The sequence below is a fragment of the Dermacentor variabilis genome, chromosome 5 (assembly GCF_050947875.1).
Source record: "Dermacentor variabilis isolate Ectoservices chromosome 5, ASM5094787v1, whole genome shotgun sequence".
Taxonomy (NCBI): Eukaryota; Metazoa; Arthropoda; class Arachnida; order Ixodida; family Ixodidae; genus Dermacentor; species Dermacentor variabilis.
The window spans coordinates 65,167,587-65,186,811 of NC_134572.1; the positions used below are offsets into that span (position 1 = coordinate 65,167,587).

Here is a 19,225-nt window from a genome sequence, read left to right on the forward strand (position 1 = left end):
GCATTATCATGTGTATCTACCAGATTTTTACTTTGCGATCTCAAATATGCCGATTCATTTAACAGAAGGAGAGGAAGCAAAAGTAGTCATTCTAATGGACTTTATTGTTACTGAACAGTTTTGAATTTTGTGCATGCACAAGGAAACACGCCACCAGCATTGATGCACAGGAACATGCATGCATTCATGAGCACAATGCAAGTGCCAATCTTTGAGCGCTGGTTTTGCACACACCTCTTTGTGTTTGTTTATACATAGAACATAGAAACATTTTTTTTTTCTTCTTTCTGACATTGAGCCAGAAACACAGGCAGATTTTGCATCTGCTTATGTGGACACCATGAATAAAAGGGGCTAGCTATCTCGTCAATTTTAAACCTAGCACATAGCTCACACCTCTCATAAACTGCTGTTGTGGTGCATTTATTGTAGACAGAAATTCACTGTGCAATTTCCACTTCTGTAAAACTGGACTCATTATAACTGGACTCGTTATAGCTTAATAATTTATATTCACGAGTCACAGCTTGTTCTCCACATAGTCCGGATGATTAAAAACAACTTTGCGGGTTCCCCTAAAGTCAAATTAATAGAAGTTGATTGTATACTGTACTGTGAATGAGCACTGTTCATTAAACCTTGTGTGGAGCCATGCATTTTGTACCGTGCCGTACAAAAGAGAGCCAACATGGTGGCTTTGGCTTCTCTGCAAGCGGTACAATAACCAAGAATTCTTTTCTTCTTTTTTTTTTTTTTTTCTGCAGAGCCTGAGGAGGAAGAATGGACTGAGTGGTCTGTGTGGTCACTGTGTGACCACAACAATGAGCAGCATCGCCGTCGCACATGCATGATTCTTGACCCCAACCCAACTCAGTGCAGAGGATCAACTCGTGAAAGCCGCATGTGTATTGCTGGCCAAGAGACAAGTGAGTCTACTTACTTTGATAAGTTTCGTACACAGTGTGTACCTTGACGTCCTGGATAGGAGGACACGGCAGTAGTTTGTGAAAACCTTTGACACCACATATTTTCAAACTTTGCTCAGCACTTGCAAGCACACGTATGTACAATTGAAGGGAACATAAGTAGTAGCTGGCTCACATGCAGTGTTGCTGTCCAGAGGCAGAAGTCACTAGCGCATCCCTATGCGTGTAATTTTGGTTAAATCACCAGTTGAGCTTGCATGATCCATGATAAGTCACACTTTGACATTACAAACACATATATGATGAAGTAAATCATCCAAAATTAATTCGTTTTTCTTAGCTGATATATGCTTGGGAGCATGATTACAATGAATGACGGATGTAATTTTATTATAATGAGGGTTAACCAGATTTTGGTCATGTATTTTACCTTTAGGAAGGAACAATAATAACAATCACAAGTGAAGGCATGTGGATATAGGACGCAATTGTTCCCATGTTGCAGTTGCCATCCTACCTGGTCTGGAAGAGCAACGTGACAGTGGAGGCAGTGGAATTCGAACAGAGCACCTGGTGGGAGCCTGCATCACATGCCTCGTTCTGGGTGCGCTGGTAGGAGCGCTGGCCATGTACCGCTACACCAAGCGGCACCAGAGCCGCGACCCCCTGGCGCCAAAACACCTGGGGACACCACTGGTACAGGCTGAGGGCAACACTTACGTGCCTCACTCCCAGTACAAGAACAACTTCTCCACTCTGACCACATCACCCGGAGGAAAGTTTCAAAAAGAGGCTACTATCAAACGGAATGGCTTCAGGGCACAGATTCATTCTGACCACAATTTCTGAGGTCGCAGGACAAGAGAAGCAGTCAAAGAGAAACTTCTGCTGCACTTGCGAAGACACTGTGCTGTGGACAGACCCGTTGCAGACAAGATTACAGCTTGTCACTTGCTATGCGAAGCGGATGTGTTTGGGCTCATATTTTTGAGCGAAACAGCAAGGGTTCAAGATGCGCAAACTGGGTGATGCTTGCAAGCAGCGAACACATCTTATATCAGTCCTGAAGACTTGTAAAGAGAAGGGCGCCATATTGCACCGTTTCACTGCGGCAGTGTGGAAGTTGTGAACCTGCACTCACTGCCAGCTCACATTTCATGTGGCGCAAGATATGCTCCGACAATGAGCAGCCAAACATGTGCTCGGTGCACTTGTGCCTTAAAGCGATGCAATTCTAAAGCCCTCAACATAAATTTTGCTTGAGACCTTTCGGTCCACAGCCAGAGTTCCCTGGAAAGTGACACAGTTTACTGCAACATGGCTACAATGCCGCACCTGCAATGAAGTGCCTTTAAATGATATTTTGCTTGCCGTGATAATCATCGCCATGAATAGAGCCAGATAACAGTTTGGTACAGAGGTGTCGAAGCCTATGGCAGAAGTGGAACTTTCACAAACAATCCGAGTTGCGCCCTGCCACCGTCAGTGTTCACAGATAATGTAACACCCAACTCAAGGAGTGCAGAGAAATCACCCAGTGAAATAAAAGTCAACACCACAACAGGTTGACAGCAGTGACTTAAAAGCACAGGTGTGGTCAAGCATCATCTAAGTACTTGGTGTGCCCCTCCAGCTACTGAGCTGTTCACCAAGTGAATGGCGCATTGTTGTACAACACAGTTCCTGACAAGCGGACAGTTGTGAAATGCAAAACATCACAGCCAAACCATAACAGTGTATCGTGAGGAACCACAAATGAAGTGAACTAAAGGGATGTGCAGAAACATTGTCCTATATTTTTCTGCAAGTGTTTGCAATGCTGCAGCAGTCTCAACAGAAAAGAGGACACAAAAAGCTCATCAAGAATTATATGTACGATCGTTGCTTCTTGGATCCAAGGTGCATTCAATCTGTGCTGTGTGAACCAAGGCTATGGGGACAAGATTGACAATGCAAAAAACTACACTGTTGTGCCTTGAGAACATGGGACATAGGGTGTGCTACATGATGACATCAAGCCCACAAGCTGCATGCGTACGGTGCTGTTAGTGTTTAAACTGCTGAGTGTGTGACAGAGAAATAGTACACCAGTGACACTACTACACAGGGTTACAAGAGTGGTGAGTTTTAGTAAGGCCTTGGACTCATCTTTTCAGCACGACACCAATGTCTTCAGTTCATGTCTGCATTTCTGTTTGTGTTCATAAGACGCTTGTGCACTAATTTGTGAGGAAGTGGTGAACAACAAGAACTGTGTTTGTGACTGCTTGATCATGTTCTTGAACTTGAACTGCAGTGGACAGTGCATAGCACATCATGTGTCACCATCAACAGTTTTGTCTGTGTCTGTAGAATGGGAAAGTACATATATAGATATATAAACAAAATACTAAATACATTAACATGTCAATAATACACACTAAGTCAGCCATTTGATGTGAAGTCTTATGCAAACCTTCGATGACAGTGTATGTGTGCTTGACATTCAATTTTAACATCAAATGTAATTGCATATGCCTTACATTTTTGCGTTCCTATTTTAGACCTTACTTTGGGAGCTGTGCTCAATCTAAGAAGGTTAATTACAAATTCAAGCAACAAACTTTTCTCTATATGTAATTTTTTTATTAAACATGGACATGAGGAAAAATAAGCACCAATTCTGTAAGATTTCTTAAATATTTCAAGATGCCTCGGCTCTGGCAAAGTAAACTTAAGTTTCAAATGCACACCATGCAATATGCTTGGCTCTTCAACAGCAAGTCTGTTTGCTTACATTGAAGGTGAGACCAGACCTTATCAACTAATCCTTCCTTCACTTGGGACCAATACTGCATTTGCATTTGTATATAGCGTGTGCCTGTAGATAAGCTTAGCTGTAAATTTCTTCTCAGCTGTACAGATAGTTGGTTATGTGGCAAAGATGGAAGTTTATATACTGTGAGACATACACAAAAAGGTTATTGAACTTACGCTTGTGACAGATGTGCCAAAACATTTTTTATCACTTTTATATTGAATGTCCTAGAGTTGACTGGCAGTTACATGCGACTGACTACAGGGTGCATTTTGGCCTGTTATTTATGACACAAGATGCAAAGATGTGATCACTTTATCCAAATGTTATTTGGCTAACACATAAGAGAACATTCTCTCAGATATATTTGGTGCCCATGAAATCCACATTCGCTCATGTAAGTGTATTAAACATTGTGGCACATAATTATGCAGCTTGTGAACAACACTGAAAGAAGGTACGTTATTTAAATTTCTGGATACCATCTGTCATCAAAACATGCACTTTTGCAGAATGTTTGAAAATGGAAATCTTTGCTGTATGATTCAGCCAAAAGGTGAATACAACCTCCAACATGCATTTGTTTTGGTGTCACATGTAACCAGGATAGCAGTGTCTCATACTGTCTGTCAGTTTTATGCCTCTGAAGATGTTTTTTTTTTGTGTGTGGATGTGTCCTACTAAAGACATCAGAACAATCCAATGGCTCATTATTTCTTATTCATAAGCAGTGCATGCTTTAATATTTTTCGCAGAAAACCTTGGGAAATGCTTAAGCTTCTCTTTTAAGAGCAGAATGTGATAACATTAACCCTTTATTGATTAGTGTTGCCTACAGGTAACGTACAAGGAATTTTTTGTTTTTTTCTTCCGAGTTTTAGTATTGAGTACGAAGTTTCTGGCTAAATGTCTTTGACCAACACTGAATGACAGGCAGCAAGTGTCATTTGTTTGTTTAGAGCAGGAACACTGGGCGGGGAAGTAGAACTTTGGCATCTGATTCAGTCTTTTGAAAGCAAGGTCAGAGGAGACAGGCCGATGCAAGATATCCAGCTGTAGTGTAGTGTAGTGTAGTGTAGTGTAGCGTAGCGTAGTGTAGCTGTATCCACCTTGTTCTCATTTTGCTTATCGTCTTGAATTTCCATCTCCCACATTCCCCGTGTTCTCAGCTGTAGTGGTGTCGCACATGTGATGCAAAGTGCATGAAGTGTACACCTATGGTTCACATATGATGAGACCTGTCTATATGAATTGAAAACAAAGCCTTGGATGGCTTGGAGTGAAGCCCAATTCCAGTTTCCTGACTGGGGTTTTCCCCCTATTGCTGAAAAGATTTCCGCAAAATATATTTTTCGTTTTGTTGATTATACTTATTCTTGATGCGTTTTGCACATTCAGATCGATTGAAGGGTCGCTGACTGCTTCTCGCGCTTCCCGGCCACTGCAGATTATGCAACAGTAATCTTTACCGGGAAACGCTTGCAGTGTACACTATGCACGGTAGCTTTCTTCTGTTTCTATTCTTTTTTTACCTTCCCAGCGTGCGACACTCTGCGATTGGTAGAATTGCAGCACGCGCAGCTCTGTAATTGGTAGACACTCACGCTACACACTGCCGATGGCATGCTCACTGCGCAGTAGGGCCTTAGAGCTATCACTTCAAAAGATAAGCTGTCATCCACACGATAGTGCCATTAAGCTACAAAGGAAGCCCATAGATTTCTTAGAAAGAAAGCTTTGCAGTTGAATAACTCATCCGGGTCCAGGAAATGAACCCGGGGTTAGTGCCTTTCCAGAGCGGTCGCTCTACCACCTGAGCTAACCAGAAGGCAAACAGATCGCACAGCAGGTCCAAATTAATCGACAACTCGAAGCACAGGGACACTGAAAATGGCAGATCGGTTTTCTGGATGTAGGAAGGTTCACGATGGGGGAAAATTGTTATACGCGTGACAGCAGCTTGAAGCTACAATCTTGCCCTTATTTCCAGGTAACTGATTTGCCATATTTAATCTCCTTCGTGTTTTTTTTTTTTTGTGTGTGAACAATTTCAATAAAAAAGAAGGTTAACTTCTTTATTTTGAATATTGAAATCTGAAAACATTAGGAACATGATGTAACAGCAGAACTGCAAGGCATTGAAAAAGTATTGCAGCTACAGCCTCTTGCGTGTTGTGTATTTTTACGTTAGAAACAAAACTGCAATTCACTGTCACTAGTAGCAGCAGCACATACCTGTATCTTTTCTTTCTTTACATGAGGGATGTGAGTTATGGAGGATTGAAAGATTTCTGGACTGGAGATGGTGTCCTGAAAGTGAAGTCGGATTGCCACCGTCTTACTAGAGGAACTGCAGAATGTTGGCATAAAGTGACGAAGAATAGGAAGCACACTTCACTCCCTGCAGGTTTAAGGTGGCCAAATTTGCCATCCATATACTGCTCAATGTGTACCTTTGTGCCATTCGTTCTGCAATGAAACTTGAAGGTCTCAGCAAATTGTATGGGAGGTCGTAATATCACTACTCAGCCAGTGGTAATATTTTTGAAACAGAACAGCGCGGTTTTGACAGGGACAAGGAGGGAGACACAACACGGACAAGCGCTGTTGTGTCTCCCTCCTTGTCCCCGTCAAAACCATGCTGTTCTGTTTCAAATACGGCTTACTAACTCGCCCAAACATCCATTTTAATGGGTCATATTTTAGCTCGGAACAACAAGCTTTTATTTTCCAATTAGCTTAGTATTTGCAATTAACACATCAAAAGCAGCTGAACTGTGAGTTGACTCCATCCAGCATGGCTCTGCTTCAGAGGTGAAGTAGGGCCAAGCGCTTGCTTCACCTCTGCTGGTAAGAATCTGTGAGGGCTGCCACTCAATAAATTATTTTAAAACTCCCTGATGTGGGTGTCTCACCCATCTCCAATGCCATGTTGATGAGCCTCAACACTAGGCAACTGAAGATAGAAAAGTGGGTAAGTTCACATTGGTTCATAGTTAAAACTAACATTGCATGAAAGATGAAGGTAAGACAACACAGTGCTTTGGTCAAAACACAGTTTTTTACCTTCGGTAGCACAGGATCCACCCAAGTCGGATGCACTAGTTCCTGTGCATCGACAGGTGCAGCCTCTAATGTTTGAGCATACAGGAAGTGCTCTAGGGTCTCGTTCTGGTTGCTTTCTTGTTCTTTAATGGGAAACGGAAATTGACTAAGGGTGTCCACATTAGCGTTCTCATAGCATTTGCAACAGACAAATTTGTACTGCTGGCCATCTGGAGAATAGCTTTGTCAGGGCTAAACAGCTCTGTTAATGGTTTACGATTGGTCGCTAGTGTGCAACCTATGCCGTCTTTTTCGGTGCCAAGAGTTGCCAACTCTCGGAAGAAGTTAAAAAGCTCACGCACCACAGGCCTTGCACCGTAGGGCATTCTGTTCAACAACTGGCACAACTTTATTACTATAGTATAGTACGCCACATCTATCTGATGGGACTGAACCGTTCCTATGCCTACCATTGATGTGTCACATTACAAATGAAGTGGTTTACTTGGATCAAAGTGTATCAGAAACTTCAGGCTTTTAAGCACTGCTTTAGCTCCCAGGAAGGCTTGTTCTTCATAACTTCACAACAGTCACTTTGTGCCTTTTACCAGTAGTGCATGCAAAGGTGCTAGCAGGATTGACACCAGTGTCAGGAACTTTCTATAATAGCCGAGCTGACCCAAAAACAAAGGTTTTGAGCTTATTCACTGTTGTCGGCTTAGTGGCTGCCACATTGTCATCTTTCGGGCATGGACCCCGCTCAAGTTTCCTAGGAAGGCTACCTGCTTTTGCCAAAAGTTCCACTTTCCTCAGTTTAGCAGGAGGACGTGCTCCCTCAGCTGCTGCCGTGGCTAGGCCAGTGCCGAACGTCCTCCTGTTCTCTCAGCTACTATCTCCCAAACCATTTTCCCGTCAACTTGGATCCCTGAATATGTCGCACTGGGTATGTGCAGTTGTTCAGTGAACCTCTCTGATGCCAAACTTGGAGCAGTGGATCTGTGCCCCTTTTCAGTGAATCTCCGAGGCCAACTTGGGTAGCTGTGTATGTGGCACACTGCAATGACATCAGTTAACCCGTTTCACACCAACTTGTGTCGGTGGGTTGCTCTTCTGCACCCTGTTCAGTGCCGTATGACTAGTTTTGAGAATAGGTCTAAATATAACGAACTTCAAATACAGCTAATACATTTGGCACAAATGAAAGTATTCATCTTTAGAGTCGAAGAGCAATGACAGTACATGGAAAGTGCTTATCGTCACACCTCACAACATTTTTAAGCCTGGTGTATCGACCATTTGATAGCAATGGCAAGTGAGAGCTCCTCAACACTTACAAGTATTGTGTATCAGGCACCAAGTGAAATGTTAACAGCCTTTATTGAAGCTTTTTACAAAAGCTGCCTATGGAAACTACGAATATCTTCTTCTACGTGGACAGAAGAGGATGAGGCACTGTTCTCGAACTATAGTTTAATCTTCAGGGCCACACGAACCGGCTCTGGAATAACTGCAATGCAAACAGAATCACATGCACTTAGTCTCAAAGCTCATCCTCCAAAAAACAAGGGCAGCTGTGCTTAATAAAGTCAACTACCATTAAATTAAATTCTGAAATTCTACATGCCAAAACTACTATCTGATTATGAGGCACACCGTAATGGATGACTCCGGATTAATTTTGACCCCTAGGGTTCTTTAATGTGCACCCAATGCGTGGTACATGGGCATTCTTGCATTTAGCCCTCATTGAAATATGGGCGAACTTTTATCCCACACTCCCAGGCTCGGCAGCGCCCAGCCGAAACCACTGCACCACCATGGCAGGTAACTAATAATTTCCCAAGCAATCAAAATTATATTACTGCAAGATGAGCAGTACCGAGTTTATGATGGAGCGAAAAGAATAAACAAGATGTTAACGTTAATTCTTAGCATGCAATCTGCAAATGAAAATTGCAGCAATGCTGCTGCAGCTCTTTTTTAATTTTAAATCTCGCTTTGCAACAAGACATTTTGCCAAGGACAGTGCAGTCAATCTTCAAGCCTGTTCATATGTGCACCCCTTCTGTGTTTTCTGAGATGGATAATATAGAGATGGCTCCGACAATGATAATACATCCACAGTTCGCACTTTTCTTTTTTCATTCTAACACGGACCAGTGCCACCATTATTCAGGCAAAGCATACTTACAATTTAGAAAGAAAAGTCTCTTTAAAGCCAGAAAAGCAAGATTAAATAAAATGATATAAATGCGTTTGCTGAAAGCTTTCGAGATGCAGAAACAACAGTATATGCAGAAAATTATCAATGTACAAGAATATGGAGCAGCAAATGTTGCAGTATGTGTAGACAGATAAGGTGTAACAAACACCACACTGCTTCACTGCTTTAAAGGAATGTTTTAAACAGGCTTTAACATGGATCTGCAGGGATTGTATTCTCTATAAACAGCAAATATGGCTAGCTGCAGCAAAGGGAAATGCCGTGCCACTAACATTTATGTTTCACTTCGTACATCAAGCCTGTCTGTTTCATGCTATGTTTTTCAGGTTATCCACTGTGGATGAAATGATTAAATGAAAGCTTGCTCAGAAAGCATCCTCCCTTTTTGTTGTTCAGGCGGAGACCCTTGTCCTCTCTACAGTATTTTGCACACACTTTAATCTTATAAGCTTGAGGAAATACAGTATGAAATATTAAAGGTGTTAAAAATGTTCTTTATGTCATCCAGATACAGTACACTTTCGTTAATTCGACTCCGGTTAATTCGATTTTTCAGTTAATTTGATCCCAACTGACGGTGATGCATTTCTAAAGGCCCAGACTTTCGTTATCTCGATCCTAAAATTGGCCTTCACTGCACAATTCGAACATGACCATTCAGGATTCGGCAGAGCTTAGAGGACAATGAGTGCGTGAATACAGTCATCTCCCGCCGAAAACGCTTATTTTCGGCCTGCCCTGAGATGATATTCAAGCAATAACCGCAGCTCACAATGTCTGATTACGGTACTTACCCGCATCTGACGCGTGCCTTTTATCTATTATATTTTTCAAGAATATTGGAATTTTGTATCCGATTTCCTGCGCGGTGCAATCGGATACAAAACCAAAATCGCATTCGCGGCGTTCATATGCTTTACCGCATAACGCCGATGTAATGCGGCGAAGCTGACTTTACAAAATAGGTTGTAGTTTTGCAACACATAAGACTCTTTCCCGCTTTTCTTGCTAGTAAATCGGATACGCCTTAGGTTTTATACTTTGTTTAGGAGCTTTAATGTCATTTATATGCTAGCTTTCTACTTTGCACCCACAAAAAGTGGGCGCGCGTTTGATGCGGGGGCATGTTAGAACCTGGCACATACTGTCAAATGAATCAGCGGTGTGCTTTGCAGTTTTTTCTGCGTCTTGTTTAATTCGACCCGCCGGGCAATTCAATCAATCTCGTCTGTCCCATCATAGTCGAATTAACGAAAGTCGACTATAAAGCTTAAAGCCAAATTAAAAGTGACAAGGATCACGTTAAGAACAGCACGAATGAAGAGCAGTGATGACTTACAACAAAATTATTGAACTAAAAATAAAAGCACTGGTTCAGCTTGGGTTCAGGTTCAAGATGCTTTGGTTTCATTTCAGTTAAATTCCCGGAGATTAGAAATCGGCCGACGCCAGATTACTCCGCTTCCGGGCTGATCTACTGTGCCATCAGCAGGCTCACAGAGCGGGCCATTGACGCCTTCAGAAGTACAACTTCTTTGCGATGCACCGCAGCACCCTATTCCTATTTGTCCACTACGCTATTTCTTAGGATGGCCTCCACAATACATACACACTTGGCACCAGTCTCAGAGTTTGCATTACACAGAGAGCCTTGTACAAATTGTCAAGCACCAAAGCTGTACACTAGTCCACTGGCTCCCAACTGCACACTGCCACAGAGGCATGAGTTCGATCTCCATTTATGGTCACATGGAGTTTCATACCAAAATTGCAAAGAGGGAAATCTGGTGCTAGTGTTTACACACCCTGCTGGTAAGGGGGTATTCACACAAAGGAGATACCTGCAAAGGGTATAGGAGGAGCAACATGACATCAATCATCACAGAGTATTCCCCATAGTCTTCCCCAACTCACATGGGTGAGCCCATTGGAGAGGAAGGTCAGTGCTATCAGAGTAATTTGGCAGGTTACACTCTCGACACTACGCTTCATCTTTTGCTGATAGCAACAGCCCCAATGCGTTTCACTGAGAGTGTCATTGTCGTCGTTTAGTTTGTGACCGGATTCCTGTTCTGGACACTGTGAAGCTCTGCCATGTTAGTGTTCTGCCATGTTCCTACCTCCTGAGCCAACCATAAAAACCTGCCAGCCAATCAGAAATGAGAGCATGACGAATTCGACAAATACCACTCAAAGCCACTGTGACTGCGGTGACCCCAACAACAAAGCGATTGCAATATGGCTGCCGCCCTCTTGAGCACAAATTTGGCTAAGGTTGCTAGACAACAGCACAAAATGCTGCTGGATCCCTTGCCATGTAGGTAGGAGTTCTGGAACCAGAGGAGGGCATTCCAATGGTTCCTGTACAGTGGAAACAGCCTCCTCTCCCTCCTCCCTTTTCTTACCTCCCTCCCAGCAGTGAGTGCCGACCTTTCTGATATAGTATAAGCCCGGGTTACACAATAACAAAAAAGGTTGTATGAGAGAAATAAGCCCCTGCTCCTGCTCCCCCGCTCAAAAAACAATTCCAGAGCCCTTGTAAGCAAAGACTGCTCACTCCTCTCGGCAACAACCTTCTCTCCCTCCCAGGGATATATGCTGGCAGCGCACCATGTCACAAAATCGTGGCACCATTATGTGATGTGAGCTCCCTGCATTGACAAGTGTAATCTTTACCCTTTGTGAATGCCCAGTGAAGCACATCATCCAGCGTTGATGAGCACTACATGAATATGTACAAGCTTCACTCTGCCCCACCCACCCCCACCCCCCCACTGGGCTTTGAACAATCTTCTTGTTTTACCCAGACACCTCAAGTTTGCTGTATAGCAATGACTAGTGCGACTTACTCTTTGAGTGTGACCATCGCACTGCTTTCAGAACATCATAAGCAAAAAGAACTCTTTAGACTTGATTAATGCGACAAACTGGGCATGTTGGTAGATATTTAAAAAGGCAGCAGCATAATAAAAGACAAAGATGGAGATGAGGCAAGGACAAGCACTGATCCAGCGCTAGTCCTTGTCATCCCGTCTCTATCCGTGTCTTTTCTTGCACTGCTACCTTTTCAACTCTTTAGTACACCTAAAAAGTTAGCTAGGGTGAGTGCCACCACCCGCAAACCATTCAGGTATAGCAACACATGTGCCAATAACTGTAAACTTATTTATGCAGTTGGAATGAAATAACAGGATGAGGTATAACAGTTCTCAACGCAAAGCACTCCACTGCTTTAGGGAAATGTTGCGCAACTAGAACAGAACACCTGAGCCCCAAAGAACAACAAAAGAAGCTGCATTTACTTTCGTAAAGCAGGACAAATTATATAAAAATGAATGTATTACCCATCATGCCAATGGTGTCCGAATGACTACAGTGCCACATTTCCCTCCAGCAGTTTTAGTAGAAAACTCTATGGCGGCGGTACGAAAAGTTATTTTCTTTGCCGTAAGGCGATGGTAAAGCTAAGGATAAGAATTTGGTGCGTCAATGTATTTTTTTTTCGGGTCGTAGAACAGCAGCGACAAACGCAGCACCAGCAGGTAGGGCACAGCCAGGGAGCGATCGGGGTACTGAGGCCAGCATTCCGGAGACAGGTCAAAACTTGATGTAAACGGCGAAGACGGGTTAGAAAATCTGAGGAAAAGATGGCAACGTTGTCGAGGTAGCAGAGACAAGTATGCCACTTCAGGCCGCGCAGGATGCCGTCCATCATGCATTCAAAGGTGGCGGGCGCATTGCAGTGACCGAACGGCATTACAGTGAATTCACACAAGCCATATGGTGTTACAAACGTGGTTTTGGAACAGTCAGCGTCAGCCATGGGCACCTGCCAGTAGCCAGAGCGATCTAAGGAGGAAAAAACTCCACACCTTGCAAACAGTCAAGTGCGTCATCCATACATCGAAGCAGGTATCCATCTTTTCGGGTAACCTTGTTAAGCCTTCGATAAGCAACATAAAATTGTCTGGTGCCGTTTTTCTTTTCTTTAACTAGGATGACTGGTGATGCCCAGCGACTACTAGAAGGCTGGATGACAATGCGTTTGAGCATTTCATTCACATGGTCATCGATAATGCATCTTTCAGTCGCCGGTACTCGGTAGGGATGCTGTTGAATGGGTGCATGGCGCCCAGTGTCGATAGTGTGTGAAACAGTTGTGCAGCGGAGTGATGTTGCTTGGCAGTTAAAAAAGGAAGAGAAGCCTAGGAGCAAGTGAAGAAGTTCGTTGTGCTGCATCGTCATAAGGTTACTGGCAATAGCTGGCTCAAAAGAATGTGGCAGTGACAGAGGAGGCGATGCCTTGAAAGTGACAAGATAAGTGGAGTCGTCCATTGTGTCAAATATTGAAGATGAGGTCAGTGGCTCTGCTCTGCCAAAGTTTTCGCAGTGGCATAAAGTAATTGGTTTGGCAAATGGGTTTGACACGCACATGAGAGGGGCACCAGTTTTGAACTTGAGGACGGCGAACGGTATTCATAGTGATCGGCAGCGAACTAAAAGTTCAGACGCTGTGAAGAGTACTGTGCCGTCATTTACAGAGTCACAAGAGATACTGACAAGTGCGGAAGACCAGGCAGGTATAACGGTGCCCTCTGAAACGGCGGTTTTGCGACAAGGGCGCTTCTGCTCAGTGATAATATCTGTAGAAAATGGAAACAGTTCAATTTCGACGCGGGTGCAGTCGATGATCGCACAATGTGTGGAGAGAAAGTCCCAACCTAATGTGACGTCGTCGTGTGAACATGATTGCAACATGATGAATTCAATGACATAAATGACTTCCTGAATGAGAACACGAGCGGTGCATGCGCCGGTTGGCTTGACGTGCTGCGCGTTGGCAGTCTGAAGGGACATTCTAGAAAGCACTGTCACCACTTTTCCTATTTTGCGGCAAATACAAGCATCTATTGCTGAAAGTGCAGCGCCGGTGTCTAAAAGTGCCAGCGTCAATATTCCATCTAATTGTGACTTCAATAACCATTTTGGGGAAGTGTGAGGGCTTATACATTTCGCTGACACCGCAGTTCTCGCCTCCGGAACTGCAATCTTTAGTTTTCCTGGCGCAGAGGGCTCTGTCAACGGTGCATGGGGAAAAGGGAATGGCAGCGAGGAGAAGGTGAATGGCGAGTGGAGAATGTGGTCTCGACGGCAGAACAAGATTCCAATAAAGGAGATTCAAAGCTGTCTGAACAGTTGCAGCGCTGTTGGAAACGTGGCATATATGGACGCACATTGTTGGAGACATTCGGTGTAAATAGCTGACAGTGACATGCCACATGTCCAGCCACGGTCACAATAAAAACAAATCAGACGGTTGTCTTCCGCGTGCCAATGGTCTTGAGGTCATGCATACTGCACCACTGGCCAGGCGGGAGATGATACGGGTGGGCACAAAGGCGGGCGAAGGGGACCGTAGGTCTGCGGTGCAGGGCTCGTAGCGACTTCAGCGTACGTCAGGGGAGCGGCAATTGGAGGCTGCTGTAGAGAAGGCGGGACGTGGTCAGCTACCTGCTCCTTGATGACATATAGGAGAGCGGGCGCCAATGGAGAACTCGGCTGGCCATGTGTAAGCGGTATCAGAGAAAGCTGATGAGCAACCTCTTTACGGACGAACTCCTTGATCTGTAGCAGCAGTGAAGTGCGATCCAGGGCAACAGCCAAGCTCTTACATTGAAGTGTCCTGAGGAGGAGATTGGCAGGTGGCTACGCGTTGTTTGCATAGCTAATTGAAGCTTTCACAAAGACTGACGAGCTCAGACACTGCTGCCAGATTTTCTGCCAACATCTGGAAGGCGTCATCTTCAATGCCTTTTAAGATAACCTGATCTTCTTGGCATCAGCCATTGTGACATCAACGCGGTTACAGAGGTCGACAACATCTCTTATACAACTGGTAAATGTCTCCCCACTCTGTTGTGCACGACCATGCAAATGTTGCTCAGCACAAAGCTTGCAAATGGCGGGGCGCCCAAATACCTCCATCACATTACTTTTGAAGACCACCCACGTCGTGAGATCACGTTCGTGGTTGTGGTATTAAACGCTGGCAACATCGCTCAAATAAAACTACACGGAATTCAGTTTTTTGGTTGCGGATGCTCATATGGTCGTAGTCAGCGAGCCAGTCTTCTACGTCATCCTCTTCTGTACTGCTTAACCCTTTCAGACGCCACTTTATCCCGTTGATCGAAAAGTTACTTTCACCACATCCCTTGCATCTTCAGAATCGTAGAAAGTGTACAGCTACAGAAAATATTAAGAATTTTCAATTGTTTAGCGAGTTTTGTCAAGTTTACAAAATTTCGACTCCATGCGAAAACTCTCTACAGGAACACAAAATATGAGAACTTCTACTATTTGGTGTTTTGAAAAGCTTGAAAAGCACTTATCCAGCCACTTGAACATTATGCCTGGTGCATGACATTGTAAAAAACAATGAAAGAAGTGAACCCGCTGCATACAACATACTGACATGGAGTAAGAACACCCACTCATTTTGCTAAAACATTCTGCACATTATTTAAAATTGCAGCACAGTTCCAATAATAAGTGTTCAAGATGTATGAAACACATTTTAAGTACCATTACTTTCATCAGTGCTTTTGCTATTGATGCACTCTCCTGCTGTGCACAATTGTGTAGACAGCGTCTCAAAGGGTTAAGGGTGGGTCCTGTTGAGGCAACAGGCCAGGGCAGACCATGATAGCCACTGGGGCAGCAAGTTGTGGTGGTCCCTCTTACGGCATAATGAAGATGGGCTGTAGTGTCCGATTGTGAAGTTCCAGATTTCCTGTTACACGTAGGAGCTCCACCAATTGTAAAGGGGGTTTATAAAGGTCGTGGAGCAGCAGCGACAAATGCAGCACTAGGAAGTAGGGCGCAGCCAGAGAGTGAACTGGGTACGAGCCATGCGATGGCAATGGAGCTTTTCAGTGTGCCAATCTTCTTCCTCACAGGTGTAACAAAGGCAAAATAGTGATGACGACTTGACGATAACGATGACAGCATAGTGTAAAGGATGATGGAAACAATGGACGTAGCAAATCCATATTCAAGCTTTTAAGCACTGTCCTGGTAGAACTGTAACTGTTGGCAAACCAAGTAACAACACAATCGATTCTCAAGCCAGCTTGGCACAAGAATACATTTTATACTCGTGCTTACATGTTGCACAGGCTCTCACAACTGGTATGCGCATGCAAGCTGTCATCAGAAAGAAATAGAGATAACTTCACTGGCATGTGGAAGACATAAATTGATGTTTTCTATTTCTTTAGAGCATGGACGTTTAATGTTATAGCTGCAACACATATAGGTTTCCGTTACATGTAACTTGATATGCCTATGGTTTGAGTTGAATACATAGGAACAAGTACAAATAAGATGACAAGCATGCGCACAAAAAGTGTTCTATGGTGACTTGTATGGCATGTGTGGTAGCGCTGGCCGACCGGAACAGAGAACCAGAAGAATGTCTCCTCCATTATCTCCCTTTACTCCCCCTCTGAGCAAAGTCAACTTAATGGAAGCTTCTTGGAAGAGTCAGTGGTGTACAATCAGTGTCTTATCCTGTATTCTCTAAGCCAGGTCTCATTACTAAGTAGCTGACACAATCCCTAGGCTTTCTGAACTGCACTGTGCTGGTGAGAAAGTCACACTGATGGAAATTATAATTTAACAACATCAAAACATGACTTACAAGTCTTGACATGCGTCAGGTCACAAAAGGGCCTGTTGTTGGTTTGCTTGCACCTGCACAGGAGGTATTTCTTGCTCTCTTCAACGGTAAAGCGCACCGGCCCAACACCAAGCTCCTTGCCCTTGTGAGCCCCGTCGCAGAATGGCTATAAAGGATGTGGCAAAAGACATTTTAATACAAGACATTTTGGCATTTGTTTAGACGTAAGGAAGAAAAAACATTTTATAAATTCACATAAGGATGATTGCAGCAGATATAGGCATAGGTTGGCATATATACTCACTAGTATACTTATACATAATCATGCCGCACTCATTTCACAGGCATGAATAGAGAGTTAGGAATGGTGTGAGCGGACTGGAATGCACAGGGGTGACTAGCGGCGAGTTTGAGTGGAAGTGAGTATGAACAGTACGAGTACAAGTGAAAGTCAGTGACAGGGATTTTGAACATGAGTGATTGTAGGTGAGTGTGATTGGAGATATGTATATGACTGAATGCCGGTAAGTGGGAGTGGTAGCAAGTATATGAACGTGAGCGAGTACAGGCGATTGTGAATGGAAGGGACTATGAACACCTGTGAGTGTTGGTGAAAACGAGTAAGTGTGAGTAGGAACGTGAATGAGTGCCAACGAGTGCAAGTGCAGATGAGTGCCTGTGAGCACAGATCCTGCGGAAATGTTGGTGAGGAAGTATGAATGAGTATCCACTTATTCTCTCCACCTGTGGATGCAGGTACACATGAGACAACCTGGCTAGGAGATAGGCGGAAGAGGTAACTACCACCGTTGTATGCGTACTAAGTGCCCCAGAGCAAATTGGAGTTCAGTAATCAAATGAGCACAAACTTGCATCGCTAAAGGCCCTATAATACCGTCAAGCCACAGCTAAAACAAGGCTCATCGGGATTTCGTTGCAGAAAACCTGTCAGCTATCGCGGTACTAAGCATAACCGCTAGGTTAACAAATGCATATCTTACCTGCTTTTTGCTGAGACCACAGGCACACCAGGAATAAGTTTTGCCCGCTTCAAGCTTCACAAATGTTGGAATCCTTTTAGCTATTTGTCCTTTCTTAACCGGCTCCTTTGGCGCTGCGGTCGTGCTACACTTGGCCTAAAAAACAAAACAGACGTAATTACGTTCACATGTTAGTACAGCCGTTCGTGCGTAAGAACACTTCGTGAGAACTGGCGCTGACCAATGATGACAGCGATCGAGATATTAAGAATTAATAACGACTAGACGAGTTCTTGTGCTATATGCAGCGGTGAAAGTTGTTTTAGCTCCCTTTCACGAATCAACTCCGCAGTGCTCCCCGAGCGGAGAACGCAGCCAGCACACGTATTGATAACAACTTCGAAAGAGTTATACGATAAATTAGATTTTAAAAGAAGGCACTGATATTACTAACACGCACTGATGATACACGCTAAGAAGGTGAGCACGAAACATTTTCTATAAACCGTTAGCGCTCTACGAACACGAAACACCTGCACCGCATGCGCACGACTGCGTAGCTCACCGCTTGAAGCCGGACAATAATTCGCATCTTTAATGCGTTGTTTGTGATGGCAGACATGTTTTACTTGAATAAGGGAGTTACCACAAACAGGTTGTAAGAACTGTCAGGCAAAACGATTTTATTCCCAGTCGTTAGATAAATTGTAACACTCGCAAGGTCGTCAGCTAGAGGTGATGTTGATATTGATGCGACTTTTCCCGTTAAATGAACCCCATCACACAGTACTATTCTGATGAAAGCATTGCCTGATGAACTTAAATTTGTCTTATTTCATGTACAGTGTAAGGACAAAAATTTGTAATAGAGAGTTATATTATGCTTCTCTTGTGTATCTTTAATGCACGCTAAGATAAGTGCCGCACCCATGGAGCAACGCATCGAAAGGCGGGAAAAATAAATATAAAAAAACGGCTCTGTGCTCTGTGCTGCCTCTTGGGCATGCCATAGGTCATCTCCAAATGTAGCAAAACGTGTAGCAAAGCGCTGGTCAGCAAATTATAAGAACACATTTTATATTTATTAAGCGCTGTACAACTACATAACATTGCGACAAAGTTTTGCATGCGCGTCAGGCGCGTTTACAGGAAGGCGTGGCATTGAATCTCAAAGAAAGACCACGATTTTGGGGTACCCACACCAGCAAACAAGCGGAACGCGTAGCGCGCGCTACGAAAAGAAATACAAGCTCGTTTTACTGAACTTAATTTCTTCAATAAACTTTAATAAACTTCAATAAAATACCCATTCGTTTAGTTTACAGCGTCCAGTTTGATGCTAAACTCGACGCGTTACCAGGGTAGCAGCGTGCACACCACACCTGTCGGCAGCGGCTACCTCAGAGTAACAAAAGCAAGTCTTGAAGGCCATGCTTTTGCATGCTGCAGACGCCGGAAGCGATTGCAAGCGCCGAAAATTCCGTTGTAGAAACTAAGGTTTCCGAAACTGGAACCACAACGTTCTCACTTCGCGCGGCTTCTAAATTAACCTCAATTGCGTTTGTAGATTCG

At 43.9% G+C, this 19,225-nt stretch overlaps 2 protein-coding genes across 4 annotated transcripts in view; one reads left to right on the forward strand and one right to left on the reverse strand.

Annotated features, from left to right (window-relative positions):
- Positions 1–5,883, forward strand: part of LOC142582705 (semaphorin-5A-like) — a 171,615-nt gene extending 165,732 nt beyond the window's left edge. For all 3 annotated transcript variants that reach the window (XM_075692668.1, XM_075692667.1, XM_075692669.1), the window contains 2 exons: positions 765–926; positions 1,432–5,883. In XM_075692668.1, the coding sequence (XP_075548783.1) occupies positions 765–926; positions 1,432–1,775 (506 nt within the window). In that variant the 3' untranslated portion in view covers positions 1,776–5,883. The remainder of the gene's footprint in view (positions 1–764; positions 927–1,431) is intronic.
- Positions 5,884–8,129: 2,246 nt separating this feature from the next.
- LOC142582707 (uncharacterized) lies at positions 8,130–18,406 on the reverse strand. The gene is made up of 4 exons (XM_075692671.1): positions 18,219–18,406; positions 17,675–17,809; positions 16,695–16,839; positions 8,130–8,275 (listed from the first exon to the last, which is right to left on the reverse strand). Exons 1-4 carry the CDS (start codon positions 18,273–18,275, stop codon positions 8,232–8,234), a joined length of 381 nt encoding a protein of 126 aa, XP_075548786.1. The 5' UTR covers positions 18,276–18,406; the 3' UTR covers positions 8,130–8,231.
- Positions 18,407–19,225: the final 819 nt, after the last annotated feature.

Bases quoted from the DNA above. Each gene is read 5' to 3' on its own strand.
- LOC142582707 (XM_075692671.1), bottom strand. From the start codon at position 18,275: ATGTCTGCCATCACAAACAACGCATTAAAGATGCGAATTATTGTCCGG. The intron at 17,810-18,218 runs GTGAGCTACGCA...TTTGTTTTTTAG, and splicing joins TTATTGTCCGGCTTCAAGCG to GCCAAGTGTAGCACGACCGC. The intron at 16,840-17,674 runs GTAAGATATGCA...CATCCTTTATAG, and splicing joins GTGGTCTCAGCAAAAAGCAG to CCATTCTGCGACGGGGCTCA.